Source organism: Pan paniscus, chromosome 8 (genome assembly GCF_029289425.2).
Source record: "Pan paniscus chromosome 8, NHGRI_mPanPan1-v2.0_pri, whole genome shotgun sequence".
NCBI classification, from domain to species: domain Eukaryota; kingdom Metazoa; phylum Chordata; class Mammalia; order Primates; family Hominidae; genus Pan; species Pan paniscus.
Window position 1 is genome coordinate 94,816,900 of NC_073257.2, and position 25,879 is coordinate 94,842,778.

General features: G+C 37.5%; 1 protein-coding gene across 15 annotated transcripts in view; it reads left to right on the forward strand.

Annotated features, from left to right (window-relative positions):
- Positions 1–25,879, forward strand: part of NRG3 (neuregulin 3) — a 1,147,889-nt gene that overhangs the window by 983,145 nt on the left and 138,865 nt on the right. For 10 of the 15 annotated variants that reach the window (XM_008953559.5, XM_034931004.3, XM_055093080.1 and 7 more), the window contains one exon: positions 11,320–11,346. In XM_008953559.5, the coding sequence (XP_008951807.2) occupies positions 11,320–11,346 (27 nt within the window). The remainder of the gene's footprint in view (positions 1–11,319; positions 11,347–25,879) is intronic. The other 5 variants (XM_034931005.3, XM_034930998.2, XM_057298945.2 and 2 more) reach the window with 1 other exon arrangement.

Consider the following 25,879-nt stretch of genomic DNA (forward strand, 5'->3'; position numbering starts at 1 on the left):
AGAAAATCACAGTTCACCTAATTAATTATGATATAGATATATTGCTACTAGTTATAATCCAAGGCATAATAATTCTACATGCTAAATGGAGATCCCATCATCATTCATAGAAAAGTAGAGCAGGTAACATTATTTCAGGAAATCAGGGATAGCTTCTGGAGGAATTAGGCCTTGAAAGATGGGAAGAGTTTGTTAGAGGAAGAATTGGGAGTTCATCAGGAAAGATATTTAAGCTAATGGAATGGCAGGAACAAAAAGATGATGTGTGTTGTGTACAGGGTTCCATTTCGGGGAGTGTGAGCAGAACAGAATGCTTGGAGTTTTGGGGAAAAGGGGAGAAAGGGTGTTCTTTATTTTTTGTTGTTTAATCTTTCAGTGATTTCCTATGAAAGAACTTTAAAATGCCAGATACCTTCTGCATTTGAAGAATGATTTTTTTTCACATAAGCAGACACCATTGTGTAAAACAAAATATAGTAAACAAAGCCAACCAGGCTTTAACGATGGACAAGCCCGACTTCAGAAGCTACAGTGCCTTGCCACTAAATATGAGCCTAACTTGAAGAGTAGTTAACAAAATCATTTTTTAAAAATGTGAGTTCATCTTGTCTTACCTCACACAGTTTCTTGATGGTATCAGTTGCTGCCTAATTTCCTGAGTCCTAACCTAAGAGTACCTCCTCCTGGTTAGGGTCTCAACTTGCCTTCTTAGAATGAATTCTTTTCACTACATTCTCACCGTGGATCTTCTCTTTTCTTAAGTCATCAGTAAAGAGATTTTCTACCATATCCACTACATTACAGTATTTGGCTGCTCTAGATGAATATCTTGGGCAGTTGGTCCAGGACTTACAATCCTCTACCTTGATCCTTTGGGTAGCCTTTCTGTTTGATTCCTCTGTCTTAGACAGATGGGCAGGAGAGGGTTCCTCTTCTAGTATCTTCATGTCACAAGGTGTTATCCATGATGGGAAGTGGGGGCGAGTTGTCTTTGGCGTTTCTTTAGTGGAGTGCAGCTCAGAGCAATGTTTCTTTAAAATATGTCCATCATTTTGTGAAGTGGTATTCGTCATGATGATATTGCAATTTCAATTCAGAAGTGTGAATAAAAGCATGGTATTAAAACAATTTATGAACCAAGGCTTCAATCATTAGTATGATAACTGCAAACACATATATAAACACATGGCTGTTTGCCATGTAATCCTTCTTTCTTTTCTTTCATTTCTTTCTCTTGAGTAGACTTTCCCCTATTTTATTGTAACCCTTCCATCTATTAACCGTAAACTTGTCTGTGTGTCTTTTTTTTAAAGAGACAGTGTCACTCTGTTGCCCAGGCTGGAGGGCAGTGGCACTATCTAGGCTCACTGCAACCTCGACTTCCCAGGCTCAAGCCATCCTCCCACCTCAGCCTTCCTGGTAGCTGGGACTATAAGCACACACCACCATGCCCGGCTGATTTTTGTATTTTTTGTAGAGATGGAGTTTAGTTATGTTGTCCAGGCAGGTCTCAAACTCCTGAGCTCAAGTGATTCGCCTGCCTCGGCCTCCCAAAGTGCTAGGATTACAGGTGTGAGCCACCACGTCCAGCTGTGTGCCATCATTGATACTAATGTAGATTGAAGCTGAAAAGATAGGAATAAAAAAAAAAACCCAGAACATGTGGCAGCTATTACAAAGATTGATTAAATTGATGTTGTTAAGGGGAAAAAACCTTAAATAGCATCTATAATAGCATTTTAGTGACCATGGAAAATTTAATATTTTTTCTGATAGTGGACCACTTACTCAAGTGAATCCTAAATTATATACAAAAATTACGTAACAAAGACAGCCATGAGTTGGACCCTGTTGGATAATAATCTAGTGTTTTCTAGATTCCAGAATTGTAGATTCAAGTGAGTAGAATTGGAATGTACTTTGATTTGGGGGAGTTTTCTGGAAACAATTGTGGATATCGTTTTTCAATATTGAATGACTTGCCACCAGAGGTGTCATGTTGCTTGGAATCATCAATAACTCAGAAGTGACAGAGAGCAGGCTGGGTATGCTCTGAAAGACATAAGATGTCACATGTTGAGAGCTTAACCAGATGGCATTTTTACTCATGCAATAAATACATATTGAGTGTCCACAAAATGTCAGACTCTGTGATAGGGTGGAGCAATGAAAGAGTGAGAAAAAGAAACAACTACCCTTCAGTCCTGGGATTTGAGATTTTTTCCCATCCTAGGAATCTAGGAATCTACAAATATGACCTTCAGTTTTACACAGAAGCTTCTTTTTTTAATTGTTAAATGTGGCTCAGTTGCACTACTTTACAGTCTAATTTTAAAAATTAGATAAAAGGATATGTGGGCTGGGCACAGTAGCTCACGCCTGTAATCCCAGCACTTTGGGAGGCCAAGGTGGGCAGATCACTTAAGGCCAGGAGTTTGAGACCAGCCTGGCCAACATGGGAAAACCCTGTCTCTACTAAAAATACAAAAATTAGCTGGGCATGGTGGCACGTGCCTATAATCCCAGCTACTTGGGAGGCTGAGACAGGAGAATCACTTAAACCTGGGAGGCAGAGGCTGCAGTGAGCCGAGATTGTGCCATTGCACTCCAGCCTGGGAGACAGAGCGAGACTCTGTCTCAAAAAAAAAAAAAACAAAAAAAAAAAAAAGAAAAGAAAAGGATATGTGTAGAAGTGCCCAGTGACAAAATGCAAGAATTTTAGAAAGTTGATAAAACATGAGAAGATCCTGGGAGACACATGTGAGTCTCAAGAGCAGGAACTCTAGTGTATTCACCTGTACACAGTTACTATCACTAGTGACAGAAACAATAGAGAAGTATTTTCTTTCTGAATGAAGAATTCTTCTCTATAATGGTAATTCCTATTAAATCCTTTAATCGGTAATTGCAAAAATGGAATAAGATTTCAGTCTAATGCTCCAAGATGTTTGCACTGCAAAATTCTACCCATTATTTAGTCAAAATCCATCTCTGAGGAGCAGCCTAAGCAAATGATCTCTCCTTAACCTCAGTTGAAACCTTGTCATGCTATTTCACTTTGCTTAGCAGAGTGCTCATCTTGAGTTTGCTGTATACCAATATGGGGGTGCAGTCTCCATGGCTGCCTGCTTCTCCCCATCCTTTGATACAAATCAACATTCTTGTTTAGAGGATGATAAGACATTATTAAATTCAGGTATCAGCAGTGGAGTTTTGGGGAAGAAAAATAAAGAGATCATGCTCTGTAACACAGCCCTGAGAAAGGAGACTGGGGCTGTGCGCTTTCTAGAAAAGTGGTTTTCCCTCCTGCATGACTGATGGCCTGTCTGGTGTGAGGCTGACCATGGTAATAATGTCGTGACCTACTCTCCACAGTGGAAAAAACTGTCAGTTCTGATGTGATGGAGGTTGGGTGTGGGAGATTGGGATTACAGAACTGCAGTGGCCACAGATAGACTCCTGATTTAGGCACATAAAACAGGATGATTTTGTGTAAAACTGACATTTAGTTTATTTTACATATATGGAAGGAAGACTAGAAAGAACATAAAACAATTAGCAGGAATTACTTCTAAGAGATATTGAGGGAAGTATCAATTTCTTTTGATTAATATGATTTTTTTACCTTCCACTTTTTATTTGTGAAGATGTATAAATCTAAAATTAAATATACATGCCCACAAAAATAAAATTATGTATTTAGTGACTTAGCATAATTTCATAAAGGGAGCATGAAGTTTAGAATCAGCCCTGCAATTAACATCCTAAATTTTGCACTAAGGATAAAATGCTTGAAAAAGGATGAAGTGATAATATCCCTTTCTTTTTAGGACAGACATTCTAGGATTGAACACAGCTCCTGGAAAGGAGCTTTTCTGCCTCGCTCACCAGGAGTGTGCTCACACTCTTGACAGTTCCCTGTGCTCCTTTCCCACTGTGGGATTTAAGGCCAAAGAGATTGGATCTGGCTGCCACACTCCTTCCTGCTGCCATATTCTCTTAGTGACCATCAAATGTCACGTCCCTTGTTGACACAGCACTATGCTCTGGAAGCCTTTGTTGAACCCTATTCCGCTGTCCTTTGACCCTTTTACTTTTTGAAATGTATATATTCTGTGGATCCCATGTTTTGTTTTCTAGCCTGCAGCTTCCCTCAGCAACTACAGCCAGAGCCAGCCCCATTCCCTTCTCCCCTCCTAATCAGAACTCTTAAAGTCTACTCCAGTCTTTCTTAGCTTGCCTGTTTTGCTGTAATAAACTGGGACATGCAGGGCAATGTCTCAACACAGGACATCTCAGCATCTTGTCCATACTCTTATCTCGGAGCAAGAACACACGGACCCACTGTTGATACCTGAGACAATTATATTTCTTTACAATGATTTTAGAAACTACTAGAGCATGATGAGCTCAGGTGTTATGGTTAGCAAATGTGGAAGACTCAACTTGCCTTCCTCACAAAACCTATTTGCTCTTCTCAGTTGCAATGGACTACCTACCTCTACCTGGAGTGTCACCAGTGAAAAAGTTACTTGACAGGGATCTGTGGGTGGAATCTACAGAGTGACAGATTTCAGTTCAGTTATTAAGATAAAGCATTTATAACTGACATGTTTTGTAATTGAGTGGGTGGTTTGCTCCACATTCCTATGGCAAGTATTTCCCAGAGCAGGTACCTTATATCAGTAGCCCCACTGGGCGCTCCATGACAACGCAGCTGTTTTCATCAAGTTGGAAACGCTGGCACTGAATTACTGCCCATGGACTCTTCACATACCTAGGAGGGAATTGGGGGAATCTTGCAGCAGAGAAGCCCATTTAACTTCAAGGCAGTAGTCTAACTTTTTTTTTTTTTTTTTTTTTTTGAGACGGAGTCTCGCTCTGTCGCCCAGGCTGGAGTGCAGTCGCACGATCTCGGCTCACTGCAAGCTCCGCCTCCCCGGTTCATGCCATTCTCCTGCCTCAGCCTCCCGAGTAGCTGGGACTACAGGCGCCCGCCACCACGCCCAGCTAATTTTTTGTATTTTTTGGTAGAGACGGGGTTTCACCGTGTTAACCAGGATGGTCTCAATCTCCTGACCTCGTGATCCGCCCGCCTCGGCCTCCCAAAGTGCTGGGATTACAGGTATGAGCCACCGCACCCGGCCAGTAGTCTAACTTTTTAAAACACAGATCAATATTTTCCTGGAACATGCTTTTCCGTATCCCATAGACCAGGGTTTAAATGATCACATTTGGGACCCTTGTATGATCAGAATCATCTCGCTCCGTTACTTTTAGCACAGGGCTGATGCTTAAACCCACATTGTGTTGCTTTGTCCCAGGGCTGCATTGCAGTGAGTTCCTTTTCATAGGCTGGGTGACAAGTTAAAGGTGGCATCCTGAGATTGGAATCAAGGCAACGATGTTTTCGCTTGCTCTGTTGCAGCCTGCCCACCTCGAGGGAATGTCAGCAGCCCCTTTTTGTCAGCATATAAACAAGAGGTTTTGAATTGTTCAGTCATAGAGAATTGTGAATGCTTTAGAAACACCCAGGCCTTAAACTTCGGTTAGTGGTTAGATAAGAAGAAAAAGTTCAAGGCAACTATTGTACAATGCAGCAACTATAGTTAATAACAATGTATTTGCTAACAGAATACATTTTAAATGTTCTCACCTCATAAAGATAAGTATGTGAATGCATATGTTAATTAACCTGATTTAGCCATTCCACAATGTATACGTATTCCAAAATATCTGGTTTTACAGCATAAATTTATATAATTTTTGTTAATTAAAAAATGTGGGCTTCAAATTTCCAAGTGTTTTCCAGGAATTTTTGGTTAAAAAAAACATTCATTTTGTCTTGCTAGACAGGTACCTAGTCCTAAAATCTTAAGAATGTTTCAGCTCTGCAGCAGAGCTGCTGGCATTTATTAAGTATGTTGCTAGTTGTAAGATCATTTGGTTCAATGTTGGGCATATTTTCAGACTCAACAATTTATATTTTGCTTGCTGTATGTGCAAGCAAATAACTTCAACTAGGCCAGCCTCGTTGTGAAGAAATTTCCCCGGTAACCAATGAAGAAATATTAATGATTTGCCAGTTGGTCTCCTTGGAGACAGATAACAGTTGTCTTCCTTTGTCTGCCCCGCTACCTAGCGTATATTTGGCACTTCATCAATAAACTAGGGGTGAGAAAGTAAATAAGTGGTGCTTCTACTCTGCCTGAGGATACTTGAAAACAACTTGTTCTCTTAAGTGGATTAAATAATTCCTCCCTGAAGATCTCATTACTTGATAATTTTGTAAAAATTAGCTTTTTCTTTATAGGAAGGGGGTAAGTAAACTTTGAGTATAACTGGTAGCTAAGAGCCAAGCCGGCCTAGGCTCCATCATGTTCCCAGCACTTATGGGCAATCTGGTTTAGAGAAAGTTAGTTCCCCTCTCCGTGCTTCCGTTTCTTACCAGTAAAATGAACATTACAACAATCTTATAAATTGCTGTGAGATAATATTTAAAGCAGTTCCTGGTACACAGTAAGTGCTCAGTAAATGTTACCCACTACTGTATAATCCAAAGGTGGGAGTGTTCCAAAACAAATGCTAATTTTACAAATAAAAGTTTTGGAGTGTTAAAAGGAAGGAAGTTATATGTTCAAACATATCTATGTCATAGATAAAATCAAACTGTTTTTGCTTAAACTATGTGCCTCTTCTTCCACCCTAATATCTGTGCAGTACTTGACACATAGTTTGCTGAGTGAATGAATGAACTATTAATTAATTAATCTTCCCCTGTATTGCTTGATGTTTTCCTGCAGGTGTGAATATCCCTGGGCACACTGCTTGCTTTGAGAAATAGCCAGTGAAGGGTTATGAGAAATAGTGCGATTTATGATCTGTGTATGACTCAAATGACAAAATTAATTGCTTTTTTGTCATCTGTTCTTCATGGATTTTCATTGATTCTTCCATATGAACCAAATCCTGTCTTAAACCCTGCAGTAATGATCACGGGGTTTAACATTTTAATAAAACGATAGAAGCATGTATGTGTGTGTGTGTGTGTGTGTGTGTGTGTGTGTGTGTGTATTCATGACAAAGAAAGTGAGAGAGAGAGAAAGAAAGAGAAAAATAATTTACATAAGAGTTAACTTTTTATTTGTATGTCCAGTGGTGTCAGTTGCCATGAATAAGCTATTATAAAAAATTAATAAATAATTTCCCATTAAAATACAAAAATATAAATGCCATCTTCCTTGAGAATATTTCTGAAAGTTAAAAACTCTAATAATTGGATAACTTTTCTGTTATGTTAAAAGAGGACAGTTTTTCTTTCCCTTAAGAAGATTCCTACTTATCCTATTCAGTGTTTGAATAATTTCCAAATTTTGATTTCTGTCTCTGCTACTGGTCATAAACGTATTGAGGTTTCAAAACATTCAGATTGGCCCTCCATTAATCAAACATGCCACTCATTTCTTAGCACAATCTACAGATTCACAAAGCCCGATGCTCCATATCCCTTGTCACATCTGGAGGCAGAGCACTGAAGTTCATGGAAGAAGGAAGAAAGGCCATGCCTGAGTTGCACCTGCCAGCAAAACAGATGACAGGCAGCCAATTCTGAGCCATCTCAGCTGCACCGGAAAGTTCTTGTTCAAACAGACTGTATCTAAAGACTTTCTAATTACCCTCTCATGTCATGGAACACCTGTGGTCCACTATTTGAGATCCTCTGCTCCCTGATTTCTGTACACTTGCCTCTCCTGGTTTCCTTCCTGCAACCTTCTCTTCTGTCTATATGAAAAAGTTTAGTTTTTATTCCCAGCTGTTTACAAATATTATTTTTAGTGTAATGATAGGTAATCCTTATTTTAAATGCCACAACTCTAGTCTCTCTCCAATGTCCTAGGTACCACAGTCATGAAGCTTCCTATTTGCATAAGAATGAAAACATGGTCTTGAGGCAGGATAAGTAAGGTTAGGACCCATACTTACTTATCCTGTGTGTAAAGCTCAGTGGGCCACTTTTATAGCTGGCTCTTTCCCCTTGCACCCTCAGGCATCAACACCTAACTCTTTTGCAAGATAAGCGGTCCTACCGAATACCAACAGACTGTTAGATGGTTACAAGTTCCTGACACTCAGTATGGGCTTGGGGAAGAGAACAAAAGTCTGTTATTCCTGATGTAACTTCCCCAGCACCAAAAGCACAAGAAACCATTAGCTACAAATTTCTGCCTGCTGGGCACTGGGAGAGGGGCAGAGACTCCTCCAGTGTCCCACAGGCATAGCTAGACTCAAGGTTTAGCTTATAGTAATATTTTTCTCATTTTAATATCAAAAAACACCCCTTAGATGGAGATTTTATATGCTAATGATACATATGATATGTGTTAGAGCATGTAGATCCTGAGTGTATGTACTAACCACAGATCCACCTTTACATACTTGACCTCACCAGTATTTTATGAATATGTCTGTACAGTTTCCGTAAAGGAAATTCCCTTCAAGACCCTAGGGGCTATCTCTGTCTTTGAGCAGCCCACTCTGCCTCTCAGATTTTGAGAGCGAATCCCAAGTAAGAGTAGACAAACAAGTTTGTTGCACCTCACTTTGCAATACTTTCACTTTGATATAAACTTCTTTGTCTACTCTTACTTGGGATTCGCTCTCAAAACCTTTTGTGCAGAGAAGTCAACGACCTGAACAAGGCTACTGACAATAGTCTTGCCAAATTTTCTACAAACTCCATTCTTCTTTATTTTTATTTTATTTTATTTTACTTTAAGTTCTGGGATACATGTGCAGAACATGCAGGTTTGTTACATAGGTATACATGTACCGTGGTGGTTTGCTGCACCTATCAACTTGTCATGTAGGTTTTAAGCCCCGCATACATTACGTATTTGTCCTAATGCTCTCCCTCCCTTTGCCCCTTACCCCCCAACAGGCCCCAGTGTGTGACGTTCGCCTCCCTGTGTTCATGTGTTCTCATTGTTCAACTCCCACTTATGAGTGAGAACATGTGGTGTTCAGTTTTCTCTTCCTGTGTTAGTTTGCTGAGAATGATGGCTTCCAGTTTCATCTATGTCCCTGCAAAGGATATGATCTCATTCTTTTTTATGACTGCATAGTATTCTATGGTGTATATGTGCCACATTTTCTTTATCCAGTCTATCATTGATGGACATTTGGGTTGGTTCCAAGTCTTTGCTATTGTAAATAGTGATGAAATGAACATACATTTGCATGTGTCTTTATAGCAGAATGATTTATAATCCTTTGGGTATATACCCAGTAATGGGATTGCTGGGTCAAATGGTATTTCTCGTTCTAGATCCTTGAGGAATCGCCACACTGCCTTCTACAATGGTTGAACTAATTACACTCCCAACAATAATGTAAAAGTGTTCCTATTTCTCCACGTCCTCTCCAGCATCTGTCGTTTCTTGACTTTTAATGATCGCCATCCTAACTGGCGTGAGATGGTATCTCATTGTGGTTTTGATTTGCATTTCTCTAATGACCAGTGATGATGAGCTTTTTTTCATATGTTTTTTGGTGGCATAAATGTCTTCTTTTGAGAAGTCTATTTATATCCTTTGCCCACTCTTTGATGGGGTTGTACAAACTTTATTCTTTGTATTGCACATTCTCTCCCTCCTAGGAGCAAGTTTATGGGTCCATGGCCTCTTCATCCAGTGCACATTTTCTGCTTTTCCATTATAGCACTTATTACAAAGAATGACCATAGCTTTTTCTCCCTGGTCTCTCATTCATTTCTGAGCTACTTGAGAACAAGAATCCTTTCTTTACATGAAAGTGTGCCTGATATCTATCACCATGTGTATGATGACCACAGAGTAAGCAGTCAAGAAATGCCAGGAAAAGAAATGAATGCATCTACTTTTTAGAAACATTGTCACCATCTTTCTTTATATAATTAAATGTGAACGGTTCATAAGGCAAATTGATAAGGATAGAAAGTAGATTAGAAGTTACCAAGGGCTGGGAGGAGGGATGAATGAGGAATTATGGATTAGGGGGCACAGAGTTTCTGATTGGGGTGATGGAAGAATTTGGAAAAAAGGGGTGGTGGTTGTACAACGTTGTGAATGTATCAAGTTAACAAAAGTAATGGCAAAAACCACAATTACTTTTGCACCAACTTAATAATTAATGACACTGAGTCAAGCACTTAAGCATGGTTTTAATGATAAATTTTATACTATGTATATATATATTTTTTTCCAAATAAAATTTTTAATGACCTATTTACAAACACAAAAGGCATTGAAATCTGGGTAACTAGATGCATATTTTCTAAAAGGAAAAGCTTATTTGCTAAATAAAGAATTCATAAAAGGAAGCTCAGCAATTAGTCTTGGAAACAATTACAATGGTAGCAATAGTTTTTTCCCTTATTCTCACTTCAGACAAATATTATGGCAACAGAAAAAAATGTTAATTAATGCAATGAATTTTAAAAGTGAATGAGTGAATAACTGAATGATTAAAAAAAGAACCATTTAAATAGAGGAACATCTGAGGTTGAATACTTGGGTCCAGCCCAGTACAGTTCATTGCTCTGCTGATCAGGCAGATGTTAGCTGGTCAGGATGGTTTGCATTCTATATGCACGTAGAACAGACATGGACACACACATTTGTGTTTGGTAGGATGGGCTGTCAATTCGAATAGTCATGGGGCTTAACGGTCAGATCAACCAAATTGGTGCCCTGGAAGTGTCTCAGATTTTGTAACCTATATAAGAGTTTTAATCTCACTGAAGCACAGTTTTCTCATTTAAAAAGTGAAAGAGAGAGAGAAAAAAGTCCAACATCATTGCTTTTTTTGTGGAGGTAAAGTACACCTGATTAGGGCCTGGCATGCAGAAATTCCTTGCTTATTCACTTTTATTTTTATTATAGAGGTTCAAATAAATTCATGTTGAACAAATAGTTATTCCACATAAAATATTATGGGTTCTGAAAAGAATATTAGTGCCAGATGTTCATGGTATAACAATTTTTCTTTTTCTTTCTTAGCTAAATTTATACTTAGCATTCTTCATGATGTATGCAATATTAGTTCATCTAAAATCTAAGCTATAGCTCAGAGGCTTTGGGGGAAATACTCATCAGTGTTCAGAGTAACTCTACTGTTGGTGATCTGTAATGTATCTTTTCTAAGCAAACATAGGGGTTAAAATTGAGGCTGTGCCTTGCCTTGGAGGGTTAGTCTTATAAGCACTGATTTCCATGTATAGAGTTTTTTCTAACCTTTTTCTCTTTTTCTCTTCCCCTTCCTTCCATGCTGACTTTGGTGTAGCAGACCACTTGGGGATTGAATTCATGGGTAAGACTAAACAATTTGCTCATTTAATATCCTGGAAATGCTAAGCTTTATGATGTACATAGTGCTTTCCTTCTCCATCTGATAATAATTGAAATGTCTCATTATCAGATGCTATTAGTAGGAAAAAATACTCTTGTCGAGTTTTCACTAAGTAATGGCTCAAAATGAAATAATTAACTACTTATTGGAAAGGCAATTTAATGTTAAATGCAGTGTCTGGAATCATACAGAAGTTGTATTTGGCTGCTGGCTTTGATTATTTCCTCTAATTCTCAATTTTCATATCTGTAAAACAGGGATAATAATAGGCTGTATTTTCCTGCACATATAAATTGCTTAGCATAACGTCTGCAACATGGCAAACACTCAATAAAGGATAAAAAGCAATGTTTTTTAAGTGTCAGTTTTAAAATTTTTACTTCTAAGTCCCCTTCCTTTTGTGAGATGATTCCTTTGGATACATTTTGGTATCAATTTTAATTTGGAGTGTGGGCTATTAAACATTTTTATTCACAAAATTAAAATGTTTCCTTTAAAGTATTTGCAGTGAATGGTGTATGTTTCAAAGCATTAGAATGCCTTCCATGGGCATTGTTTTTATAGTCACAGATAACTGCATTCAAAATTAGACCTAATTCTCTGAGTCTATGGTTATATATTAAATGAAGAAAGAACATTTCATAAAGTTCAATATGCATCGTAGTATATGGATGGAAAGACACTCAGGATTTAGAGTTAGGGAAATTGAGAAGATCTAAATTTGAATAAAAATTCATCTGCTTCCTTGGATTCTATTAAATTCAGATTTTTTCTCTTGTATAATGTGGATATGAATACTTGCTTTATACATGAATGTTTATTGTGAAATAATTATATACTTACTTGTATTAATTTATCCATTCACCCATTAATTCAGCAAATACTTATCAAAGTGTTGATTTGGGATAGCTTTGACATATTTGAGAGATGTTAAGTTGGTGGTTGTATTGTTGGAAGTGTTGAGAGTTAATTAGAAATTTGTGAAACGTCTTTATACCGGAATTGGTGTTCCCAATTGTATGGTATTACTCATTATTGCTCCATTCTCTGGTTATTACATCATAGAAAAGGCAGACAGCTCAATTCCTGCAGGCTTGCAGTTCTGTTGGATAGATGTGATGAAAACTCAGAAAACCAATGAAATTTAGGATGTTATTCAAATGAAGCACAATGGAATGTGAGATAGTTGTGGAAGGAAGTGAAAGAAGAATGACCGTTTCAATGAAATCAATTAGTAGTCATCATGAGAGCGCTTGAACAAGCTGGTGTGATGAAGAGATTATAGTCATATGGCAGATTGGTTGATTTTGATTTTGAAGATGGAGGAGTTATAGGAGATGACAATATTCAAAGCATTCCTATGAGTGTAAATAACCAAACTGAGGTTGAGGGGGAAATAATTTGAAACTAGAGGTCAAGGACTTGAGAGGACATAGTTTTGGATAAGTTGTCTAATGGATATTCCAGTTACTCATGATAATGCTAGGGTTGGGACAGAGAGAAAAAAAATGTTTGTTATATGCCAAAGTTTCCCATTAATAAGATAAACTATACTGGAATTTAGTAGATGACAAGGAAGAGTATAGTTAAGGGTAATGCCAGCTGCATCAAAAAATAGAGCCCACGTTATTATAATGGCTCAAAGACGGTAGCAATTTATTTCTGGATACTACTTTTTCTTGTCCAAGGTAGATGTATTTCCTGTTTAAGGTAGCAAATGACTAGCTTTATTCAAGTAGTGAATTAGAGATCCAGGCTTCTTCCATCTTTTGGTTTCATTATTACGTAGGTTTCTTTGTTAACTGCATCTAGCCAGCAGATTGAGAAACAGAACAGAGCTGATGCATACCCAATTCTTAAAAGACTGATCTATGAGAACTCATATCACTTTTTGCTTAATGTTCTATTAGCTAGAGCTAAATTACATGACTTCATATTACTGTAAAAGAGGCTGGGAAATGGAACCCTGAGAGAACAGAGGAAATGCATTTTTAGAAATCTCTGCCACTGTGTGAATGGCATAAACTTTAAAGGAACAGGATTTTTCATAAGAGACAAGAGAAACTGTACGTTAGAAGCCAGGAGGACAGATCTCCAATGTTGAAAGTGAGAAAATAAAAACAGCTCTTGAGACAGGTAGAGGAAAATGAGACTTTTCAGGCAAGATTCAAGTTTCAGCTAAAATAGGAGAAAAAAAATAAAGAGTCAAAGAAGAGATTGAGAATGCAGAGGGTGTGTTGCTGGATGTGGATGAGCAATTTCACTAAGCCAAGTGGAGCGTATAACTGGTGGAAGAGGAGTAGATAGCTGAGTCATGGGCCACAAATTACTGAAAATCATGGGCATATTTTTGCAGTAAGGATACATTGTTGAGAAGGGCACACAATTTGTACCCTCCTCATTCGCTAATGATGGCAGTGATTCGTAGCATGGAGGTGTGAGCATCAGTAGTCATTTTGAATAAAATGTGCCCTGGGCCTCTTGTCCAAGAGCAATTTGCCCCATTAGTCTGTGGTGATTGCAGGGTCAGTGAGGCTTTATAAGTTGTTCAGCAGAATGCCCTCAAATGCAGGAAACCACTGCATAGTTGGTGGTGGGACTAGGATAGGTCTAGATCCCCAGTGTAGCCGTGGCTGTAGCAAACTAAAATTGCCATGCAAATTTTAATCCGTGTTGAAGGAAATGGACCAGTCTCCATCCTGTTGTGCTGCCTATTGTGTCTGATGACTGCCAGTGGCACTGGTAATTTATAGAGTTATAATTTGCTATAGATGCAATCTATGTATTAAGAGCTCTGTTTTGGAATTCATTTAAAGAAATGTAGCTACTGACACAGGAAAAAATAGTAGATTGTCATGTAGTTCATCTACATGAACCACAAGACTAAGGTAATAGTGAGTTTTGCAAAAGATAGATTCTAATCATAGCTATAAGACCTCATGGGGAATGAATTCTCAGTGGGTGACTATTTGACTCCAATGGTAGAAATTTTCTTGGAGGGAAGGGGTTGGGGAACAACTCAGAGTTCAAGGGATTGGCTGGTATGCATATAGATAATGGCAGCTAAAAAAGGATTGTTTGCAGTAGTGAATAGCTTTATAAATTTAGTGAATATGCTGTTTTCACTGACCTCAATAATTCGCCCCCACAGATTGTTCTAATTGAATATGTAAAATTCTGTTTGTTGCTTTGAGAACAATATTCTCAGATTTAACTTCTTTATTTTTATTTTTTGAGATGGAGTCTCACTTTATTGCCCAGGCTGGAGTGCAGTAGCACAATCTTGGCTCATTGCAACCTCTGCCTCCCAAGTTCAAGAGATTCTCCTGCCTCAGCCTCCCAAGTAGCTGAGATTACAGGCGCCTGCCACCACGCTCAACTAATTTTTGTATTTTTAGTAGAAACGGGTTTCACCATGTTGGCCAGGCTGTTCTCTAACTCCTGACCTCAAGTGATCTGCCCTCCTCAGCCTCCCAAAGTGCTGGGATTACAGGCGTGAGCCACCACACCCGGCTAGATTTAATTTATGATTATAGAATCCATATGGGTAAAATTCCTTCCATTGAAAGTGCCATCATCCCAAGTAATATGACATCTCTAGGTATAAATTCAGCTGGGAAGGGGAAATGTAGGCATAGTCTATATGTAAGTTTAATAATGTCAGTTTATTGTGCCAACAATTAATCAATGCTAGTTCTATTTGTGTGTGTGTGTGTCAATTTCTTTAATAGACTTGCTTTTCACACAGTTTTAAGTTCATAGCAAAATTGAGTGCAAATTACAGAGATTTCTCACGTATCCTCTGTCTTCAAACATGCACAGCTACCTCCATAATGAAGATCTCCTACAATAGAGGTACATTTGTTACAATTGACAAACCTAAACCTACATTGACTCATCATTATCATTCAAAGTCCAAAGTTTACATTATGGTTCATTCTTGATGCTATACTTTCTATAGATTCAGACAAACATATTATGATATGTATCCATTCTTATATTATCCTACAGAGTAGGTTTACTGCCCTAAAAATCATTTGTGTTCTTTCTAGTCATCCTTCCCTTTCCCCAACCACTGGTCTTTTTTATTTTATTTTATTTTATTTTATTTTGAGACAGAGTCTCGCTCTGTCACCCAGGCTGGAGTGCAGTGGTGCCATCTCGGCTCACTGCAAGCTCCACCTCAGGGGTTCACGCCATTCTCCTGCCTCAGCCTCCCGAGTAGCTGGGACTACAGGCACCCATCACCATGCCCGGCTAATTTTTTGTATTTTTAGTAGAGACAGGGTTTTCACCATGTTAGCCCAGATGGTCTCGATCTCCTGACCTTGTGATCCGCCCGCCTCGGCCTCCCAAAGTGCTAGGATTACAGGCGTGAGCCACCACACTTGGCCCCACTGGTCTTTTTACTATTGTTGTAGTTTTAACTTTTCTAGACTGTCATATATTTGGAATAATACCTTTTGTACTGGCTTATTTCACTTAGTAATTTTCTCATGTGTTTTCATTGCTTGATAGCCCATTTCTTTCTAGAGCTGGATAACATTACATTGTCACCTTTTGAAGGACATCTTAGTTGTTTCCAACTTTTGACAATTATGGATATAATTGTTGTAAGCATCTTTGTGCAGGCTTTTGTATAGAAATAAATTTTCAACTTTTTGGTGTAAGTACCAAAAAGCATGATTGCTGGGTCATATGGGAAGGGTATGTTTAGTTTTTTTAGAAACTGCCGAACTGAATTCCAAGGTGGCTGTGCCATTTTGCATTCCCACCAACAATGAATGAGAGTTCCTGTTGCTCCACATGGTCTCCATCATTTGGTGTTGACAGGGTTCTGGATTTGGGTCATTTCAATAGGTATGTAATGGTAACTCACTGTTTCAATTTGCACTTCACTAATGACACTTAATGTGGAGTATTTTTTTATATGCTTATTTGCCATCTGCATATTTTCTTTAGTAAGGTGTCTGCCAAGGTCTTTGGCCCATTTTTTAATCAGTTTGTTTTCTTATTGTTAAGAATTCTATTTTTGAAAAATGATCCTTTATTAGATATATCTTTTGCAAACATTTTCTGTCATTCTGCGGCTTTTCCCTTTATTCTCTTGACAATATGCTTTGCAAAGCAGAAATTTTCAATTTTAATAAAGTCCAGATTATAAAATCTTCCTTTTATGTATTGTGCCTTTAACACTGTATCCAAAAAGGAATTGCCAAATCTAGTTTATCTAAATACTCTCATATGTGATCTGCTAGGAGTGTTATAGTTTTGCATTTTACATTTAGGTCTGTGGTTTATTTTGAGTTAATTTTTGTGAAGAGTGTAAGGTCTGTGTCTAGGTGCATGTTTTATTGAATGCGGATGTCAAGTTGTTCCAGCACCATTTGTTGAAAAGTTTATCTTTTCTCCATTGTATTGTCTTTTCTCCTTTGTCAAAGATCAGCTGACTATATTAATGTGTATCTATTTTGAGTTCTTTATTCTGTTCCATTAAACTATTTGTCTTTTTTTTTTTGCCAGTACTATACTATTTTGATTACTATAGCTTTATAATAAGTATTGAAGTAAAGTGGGGTCAGTCTTTCAACTTTGTCTTTTAATGTTGTGTTGACTTTTCTGGATCTACTGCCTCTCCCTATAAATTTTAGAATCAGTTTATGAAGATACACAATGTAACTTCCTGGAATTGTTATTGGAATTGCATTAAATCTATAAATGAAGTTGAAAAGAGCTGACATCTTGACAATATTGAGTATTCCTATTCATGAACATGGAATATCTCTTTACTTACTTGGGTTTTATTTTTTAAGTCTTTCATTAGTGTTCTATCATTTTATTTGTATACATCTTTTATTTTGCTAGACTTATGCCTAGATATTTCATTTTGGGGGATGCTAATGTAAATGTTATTGTGTTTTTAATTTCATATCATATTTGTTTATTACTGGTATCTAGGAAAATTATTGACTTTACATGTTAACCTAGTATCCTGTTACATTGATATAATCATTTATTTGTTATAGGAATATTTTTAATTTTTAATTTTTTTTAACCTAAGCAATCAGGTCATCTGCAAAGACAGTTTTACCTTATCCCTTTCCAATCTGTGTACCTTTTGTTTCCTTTTCTTATCTTATATAATTCGCTACAACTTCCAGTATGATGTTGAAAAAGAACAATGAAAGGGGGCAACTTTGCCTCGTTCATAATCTTAATGAGAAAGCTACAAGTTTCTTATCATTAAAAATTATATTAGGCATAGATATTTTGTAGATATTCTTCATCAAGTTGAGAAAGTCCACCTCTATTTCTAGTTAACTGAGAGTTTTTACCATAAATGGGTGTTGGATTTTGTCAAATGCTTTCTTTAAATCTATTGATATGATCGTGTGATTTTTTTAGTCTCTTGATGTGATGGATTACATTAATTATTAATATTGAACCAACTTTGCATACCTGAGATAAATGGATAAATGTCACTTGGTTGTGTTTTCCATTGTTCTATTTTAATTAGTTACATAATACATTTTTTCTCTTTTATTATTCTTGCTTTGAGCAATATGACTTTCATTTATTCTTGAAGAACACAGGGTCACAAGGAGGTAATGATCTGAAGCACACGTCTTCTTCCCAAATCTTTATACTCTCAATGACCAACTCTATTTGTGAGCTTACTGATCAGTCTCAAAACCAGAATACTTCATACAGTTTAACAAATTCCTGTTTTATCGCAGGAAACTCCAAGTCATATGCTGCAAGAGTTCTATATTTAATTGACATACATTTGTCACATTTACTATATGCCAGATGTATAAGATATTGGATATGCAGATATATAATACATATCCCTGGATGTCCAAAACCTCTAAAACTAAAAAGAGAAAGCTACACATAAGTGAGGTGATATAATAAGTGCTCTAAAAAAAGTTTAGGCAAGATACGATATGAAAAAAAAAAAAGAAAGCAATTGAATGGGCTTGGAAAGTTCAGGAACAGCTTTCCAGGAAAGGAGACACTTAAGCTGAGTATCAGCCAAAGTGGATAAGCTATACTAAGTAATGCCATAGTGCAAATCTATACCGGCCCCATATTGCTCCCACATTAAAGCAAGACTTGCTATTTCAGTCTTTCTTCCTGTATCTATCAGCTTCCGAGAGTCACCACTTTAGGACTGGAAAGAGGATAACAACTTCAGTAAAAACAAGTAATCAAAAAGGTTTTTGAGTAGATTTATTAATTTTAAGGAGTGATTATCCTATTGAGGAAGCCATGCCAAACCTAATGTCTGTAAAACTGTCAACATTCAACATGATTTTTCATTTATATTCATGAATTTTTCTTAATGATGCTCCTGGGATTGGTACCATGGAAATTTCAACAGCAAATACTGATCTGGAATACGGTGTCAGTTAAAAAATGAAGTTAACTGACATAATTAGAGTAGAAATTTGGAAATGCACACAGAAGCAGAATTGTGTTTGTGAAGTTTTTGAAACAAAGACAGTTGATAGAAAAGCAGTAACCAAAAATATATATCTTAAATTCATGTCTTAACCTCATTCATTCATTCATGCATGAGGGAAAATATAGATTTTTACGGTCAGATGTTTGAAATTTCCTTAACAGTTTGAATAGATCAAGAGATATAATTGACAGACTTCTTCATAAGCCTAAATATTCATGAGTGATGTGAGAAACGACCAATCATTTAGTTTAGGCAGTTGGCCAAAGGGCATGTCAGACTGGCCATTTTGGAAGGTGCAATAATCACGAAGGATTTCTTATCTAACAAATATCTAGCTACTGTGTGTGAAATGTATCTCCTTATGTCCTTTTGAGCTATTTGTTAAGTGGTTATTTTTCTAACAATGTCTTGATGCATTTGATGTTCCAGGCATCAAAGATGTTTATATGAAAGCAGGTGCATTGCCATTTGAAAATGTATTAGCAAGGGACAAGTAGAGTTGAAGATTATGTGGAAGATCTTTAATGCAAATTTCCTTCATTCTCATCGGGTAAACGAAATGAATGCTGTCAGTTAAATATTTTGTTGGTGATTTGACATTGTTTTTAGGATAGCATAATATATTTATGCAAAGTATTGTTTGAGCAAATTCTGGTGTAATTTTTTAAATCAAAAGATGTATAGAACATAGAAAAATAAGATTCTTAATTAAAATCTTAAAAAGTTATTATAAGATAATCTTTGTATTTTTTAAGTTAAAAAAAAAGAAACAGTGTTTTCCATATGGAAGGCATAGAAATGTGTTGTACTCAACGTCTGTGATATAAATTATATTTATAGGTTTAGAATTGATAGAATATTACTTCAAACTTGATTGTATATTGGGTATTCTTTCATCCTCTTGTGTAAAGAAAATAGGCTTTAGTGTATTTTAGTGAGCACTGGGGATAATCTCCTAAGAAGTGACCAGTTTAGGATCCTGTTTAGATGATAGGAAGTGGGCTTTTTTCTTCTTAAAGCTACCCTGCATATTGTAAATGAATTGGTGTTTTTCCTTTAAATCTAACAGGCTCATATGTCAGCCAAATGAATTCATATTTCTGTTCTAGTTTGTGAACTGGCGTTAGAGATAGAACTGAGGATTCTTTTTTCCTAAGCTGAAGTCTCTGAAGTAGACTTATTTGGAAAAAAAAAAAAGCATTTTCATTCATTTGAATATATTATATTTCTGTATAGAATAAAATGGTAATTTATGGATATATATGCATAGATGTGTGTTTGTGGAGGAGTGCCATTAAAAGAGTTTAGTTTTGCTAGTGTGCCCTTTGCCATGTTAAACTACGTGAGAAATCAGATATAGTGGAAAAACAAAAGTTACATGATCCTTTAAGCTCTCAAAATGAGTGAATGAAGTAGTAACTATTTATATCTCTATCTTATAAATGACAAAACCTGACTACTAATTAGCTGAAGTATCTTTCTAAAGAGCAAGAAAGTAGCAGATAGGAGTTGAATTCAAATCTGTCTTTCTCCAGAGCTCTTGAATTATTTAGGTGACTAATGGATGAGCACTAGGGCTCCATGTTTCCTCAAAGAGGTTGTACTCTTGCAATGTTTCAAATGGCAAAGCAGTTCTGTGACTAGTCCTTAGTTTTGAAGGTAATGTTTTCTGAATCCCTTCATGTCATAAGGATCTTGGCTAGTAACTCACAATTATCCAAGCTACAAGCAAATGAAATATGAACCAGATCCTGTTTATAGCTATATATTCAGAATTATAACTGCCAACAGTATAAAAAGGACCACTTAGCTGTTCATTGTATTCTCTCACATGGGGTAATCTACAGAAGTTGTATTGTATTGAAGGTTTTGTGGTGAGTACAGACTGTGTTGAGTGAAGTCATTTGGGTGGTTCTACTGTACATGCCATTGGGGTATAAAGGCCTTACTCATTTATCTCCTCTGATAGAAAACATTTGCCAAATTAAATAGTGATTTGAACCATCTTTCCACTGGCTCCTAAAGATTCTATTGGAGAAGTATTTAATACTTACACAATATTGTTTTCTCATTTATTTTATTTTAAGGAATATGACCACTGTCTTTCTATTTTTTATTTTTCAAGGCAGGGTCTTGCTCTATCAAACAGGCTGGAGTGCCGTGGTGTAATCATGGCTCATTGCAGTCTTGACCTCCCAGGCTCAAGTCTTCTTCCCATTTTATCCTCCCCTGTAGCTGGGACCAGAGGCATGTGTCACCCCGTGCAGCTAATTTTTTATTTTTTTGTAGAGATGAGGCTTCTCTATGTTGCCAAGGCTAGTATCAAACTCCTGGGCTCAAGAGATTCTCCTGCTTCGGTCTCTCAAAGTGGTAGGATTACAGGCGTGAGCCAACGTGCCTGGCCCACTCTCTCCCTTTACACTTTGATTTTCTGTTGGTTTATTTTCACATGGGCTTCAGTTCATGCGCTGTTAATCACAAGCCCTCCAAGTATTTTGTTTTAACAAAGTTATCTTTATTTGACATGGACATTCCAAAGACTCCCAAGCCATACATATAAGGATAATATTTTGGCTTAATTATTAAGAGTAGTCATTAGCACATATTGGTACCTCCTATTGGGAGAAGTAAAAGTGTTTACACAAAGTCATGACAACTAAGTCAAATAAATTCAATTCTGAGATAATTTTCGGGTGAGATTAATAGTGTTCAGTGATCTTTGAAAATGATACAACCAAAAGATGTATTGAAGAAGTATGCAGATCTATTAATCATGATTTCTACAAAGAAGAACATGCGTATTTCTGTAAAGATGTTTTTGGACAAGATTTTAAAATCAGCTAATAAAATTTGATTGGTAGACACTGAGGAAAGTATTGAACTATTGGCAAAAGCAGTGCTGTTCACTGAAGAATAACATAAGACCAATACATCTTTGCTAGATTAATAGTATAATATTTTCCGTAAAGTTGTTAAATAACTAGATTGGAAGTTTCTACGTAGGTGTGAATATATGGACTTTAGTAAAATCTTGGGCAGAATTTCATGAATTTCTTATGTAATATGGTGAAACATTAATTATATAGTAATTATATAGTGATAGATAGATTTGGGGCAATGAATTCTAGTTGAAGGATCAAGACCAGCCATGAGCAGAACTTCTAGTTTCTTCTAAGGAAACATTTTTATGAATTGAAATAAGGGTATAGCTTGAACATTTACCAAATTATTGAACTTTTTGTAAAAAGTGAATGCTTCTTTGTCAGAGAGCAAGTCTAACAAAAAGCATTGGACATTGGACTTATCAAATCAGACACAGAATAATCTGATCTTTTAGTCAGTATCAAGTTGATTACTTACATATGCCAAATATCTCAACTGCACGTGAGTTGGTAGTAGGTTCTGAAAATCTGGGATGTGCTAAAATAAAGGGAAATAAAGGCAACAATGATGTTCAGATTGTACTTAGAAAGTAATTCTCAGAGAGAGCCAGGCATGGTGGCTCACGCCTGTAGTCCCAGCAGTTGGGAGGCCGAGGCAGGTGGATCGCTTGAGGTCATGAGTTCAAGACCAGCCTGACCAAGATGGATGAAACCCCGTCTCTAATAAAAATACAAAATTAGCCAGGTGTGGTGGTGCATGCCTGTAATCCCAGCTACTTGGGAGGCTGCGGCAGAAGAATCTCTTGAACCCTGGAGGCAGAGGTTCCATTGAGCCAAGATTGTGCCACTGCATTCCAGCCTGGGCAACAAAAGTGAAACTCTGCCAAGAAAAAAAAAGGGAAGAAAGAAAGTAATTCTCAGAGTTATCAGAGAAGTTAAAAAATTGTTTTTTATATCCAATTCTGCCTTACAGTTGCTTCAGGAGCTAGGATAAGTCAGCTTAATAGAAAGGGGAAGAAAGGACAATGATGGAACATCTGCAGATGCAGCAAAGTGAAGATGATACAGGTTCTTCTCAATAAGCAGAGTCTGTCTGCTTTGTGGGCTCATGATGGTTCAGCCAGTCAGAATGTGTTGAGCCCCTGTGAGAGCTCAGGCCTTGTACCAGGCCAGCTACAATAAGTCAAATGAGACAGACTCTCAAGAAGTTCACAGTTCAGTGCATAGGACAGACTTTTTTTTTTTTTTTTTTTTTTTTGAGGCAGAATTTCTCTCTTGTTGCCCAGGCTGGAGTGCAATGGTGCGATCTTGGCTCACTGCAACCTCCACCTCCCGGGTTCAAGCAATTCTCCTGCCTCAGCCTCCTGAGTAGCTGGGATTACAGGTGCCTGCCACCACACCCAGCTAATTTTTTTTTTTTTTTTTTTGTATTTTTAGTGGAGACAGAGTTTCACCATGTTGGCCAGGCTGGTCTTGAACTCCTGACCTCAGGTGATCCACGCGCCTCAGCCTCCCAAAGTGCTGGGATTACAGGCATGAGCCACAGTGCCCAGCCACATGGGACGGACTTTTAAACCAATTATTGCAATTCTTGCAAAAAAGACTTAAATTGAAGTTTTGTTTTGTTTTACAAAAGGTCAGATGAAGATGTCCCAAACATATACAGGATATTAATATATGTTTGACACACGTGAACATAAATAGGAGTTGAGTTCACATACATGTGGAAAACGTTAGGTTCTGTACCTCTACTGCATAGCTTCACAAAGTCTTAGGTGTATTCTATTCATCTGTGAATCTCGGAGAGAAATCTATTGTAGGCAACCTTTTTTGAACTATTTGTCCAAAGGAGCATATATGCTAGAGCTACGGTTTAGGGTAAATCCTGGGATAAAGGGAGACAGAGGAAGGAGCACCCACATACATCAGAATAGTTCGGGCCATTTTTAAGTGAAAGAATAAAAAATTATATTTCTACAGTTAGTAGCTGGAGAAAGGAAATATGAGAGAGAGGGAAAAGGAAGAATAAAGGGAAATAAGAGATGGAAGAGCACATTTGGGAAATGGCAAGGAGTCCCAGAACTGGACAAACTTGATGTAGTTGGTGAAGGGGCCAGAGCAGATTATGACCACCCTATCTGCCCTTTGAAATAAGTATAATCTTATCTCTTGTTGTAGAAGAAAACCTTCTGAGGTTTCAAGCAGGGAAGTGATGAGATTTTCTTAAACAGCTTACTCTGTCAGTAGCTGTGTGCAGAGTTTGCCTGAAGGCACTGATCGCAGAATCCTAGCTAATGGAACAAGCTTGGGATTTTACTTCAAATATTCACCAAATGCTAGCCCTTTAAGCAACCCTGTGGACATTAGAAGGATAAATTTTCATTTAGTCTGTGCCAGATTCAGAGAAAGCGGCAAGTGCAGAATGCCTGGGGAGGCAGTGAGATGAGTTGCAAAGTGGACCTTGAACTGGTCTTCGAGGGAAGAGCACTTGATTTTTATGGGCAGCGATGGAAACATCCTAATGAAGATGTCAGCGTAAACAGGACGAGGATGAGGCAATCTGTTTGGAAATACTGGCTCTCATCAGCAAAGGGAATCACATTATAATTTAATTTGGATTACATATAACTTTTTCCTTAAAACATACATAAAAGCATACCATTCCCCTGCATGAAACTTTTTAATGGATTTAGAATGAAATCTAGGCACTATCTGCTGCCATGCCAAGTCCTCCATGATTTGGCTCTGCCTGGCACCCTGACCACTCCTACCACGTTATTATTCTCATTTCTCTACCTACCCCAGGGCCTTTGTCCTGCCTTTCCCTCAGCACTAGCTATTGTACTTATCTGCACGTGGTTGATTCCTTCTCATAATAAATAATTCAATTAAATACATTCTGTAAGAGACTTAGCCTCTCTATTTTATGTACTTCCTATTTTATTCATATTAACTTCTTTTGTTTCCTCCATTGCATTTATTAAAGTCTAACTAATTTATGTGTTCACCTTTTTCTCATCAGCCTCTTCACTAGAAAATAAGTTCTGTGATAGTAGAACTTGCTGGTTGTGGATCTCCAGCCCAATGCTTAGCATAATTATAAAAGCTCAATGAATACTTATGGAAATAACACTTTTAAAGATAAATGTAAATAGTGTATGTTTTTCTTAACTCTTAAGTTGCTTAAATGCCTAAAACGTATAAGCAAACCACCCATGAAACACAAGACCATGCAATTTAGTTCTAGATTAATTCTCAATCAGCGATCTTCTTTCTTGACATTTCCTCTGCTTAAGCAGTAGCATATAAAAAATGGTATTAATCTAATGAAGACTTTTTTTTTTTTTTTTTTTTTTTTTTGAGACGGAGTCTCCCTCTGTCGCCCAGGCTGGAGTGCAGTGGCGCGATCTCGGCTCACTGCAAGCTCCACCTCCCGGCTTCACGCCATTCTCCTGCCTCAGCCTCTGGAGTAGCTGGGACTACAGGCGCCCGCCACCACACCCAGCTAATTTTTTTGTATTTTTTAGTAGAGATGGGGGTTTCACCGTGTTAGCCAGGATAGTCTCCATCTCCCGACCTCATGATCCGCCCTCCTCGGCCTCCCAAAGTGCTGGGATTACAGGTATAAGCCACCATGCCCGGCCTAATGAAGACTTTTTAAAGTTGAAGTTTCCAATTCACTTAGTAGTACTGAGGGTTAAAGGTGTTAAATATTAATGTTTCCAACAGGATTGGAACACAGCTTAGGGAAGTCAAGTAAACTTGCTTATCCGGTGAGGTCGCCTGTCTTCATGTTGCATTCACTCTTCTAAGAAGGATTTCATCCCTTTTTTTTTTTTTTTTTTTTGCATGAGAATTGAAGCAGAAGATTGTGCTGTATTGAAAGTATATTGAATATGGGCTCCTTTTATTGATGAAGCTTTCAAGCACTCACCAGTTAGGAGGCATAGAGGAAAGAGAATGAATGTTCACTATTATATAAGTTATGAGCGTGGTAGGTGACTTCACAGGAGTTATCACATTTTGTCTTTTGAAGTTACCAGGGATCTTAAATATGTGATGTATGAAATCGCCATAACCTGAGTGACCTAATCTTTGGTTTGGGGAAAACTGCTCCTGTCTTCGTTTTAGTATCCTTGGGAAT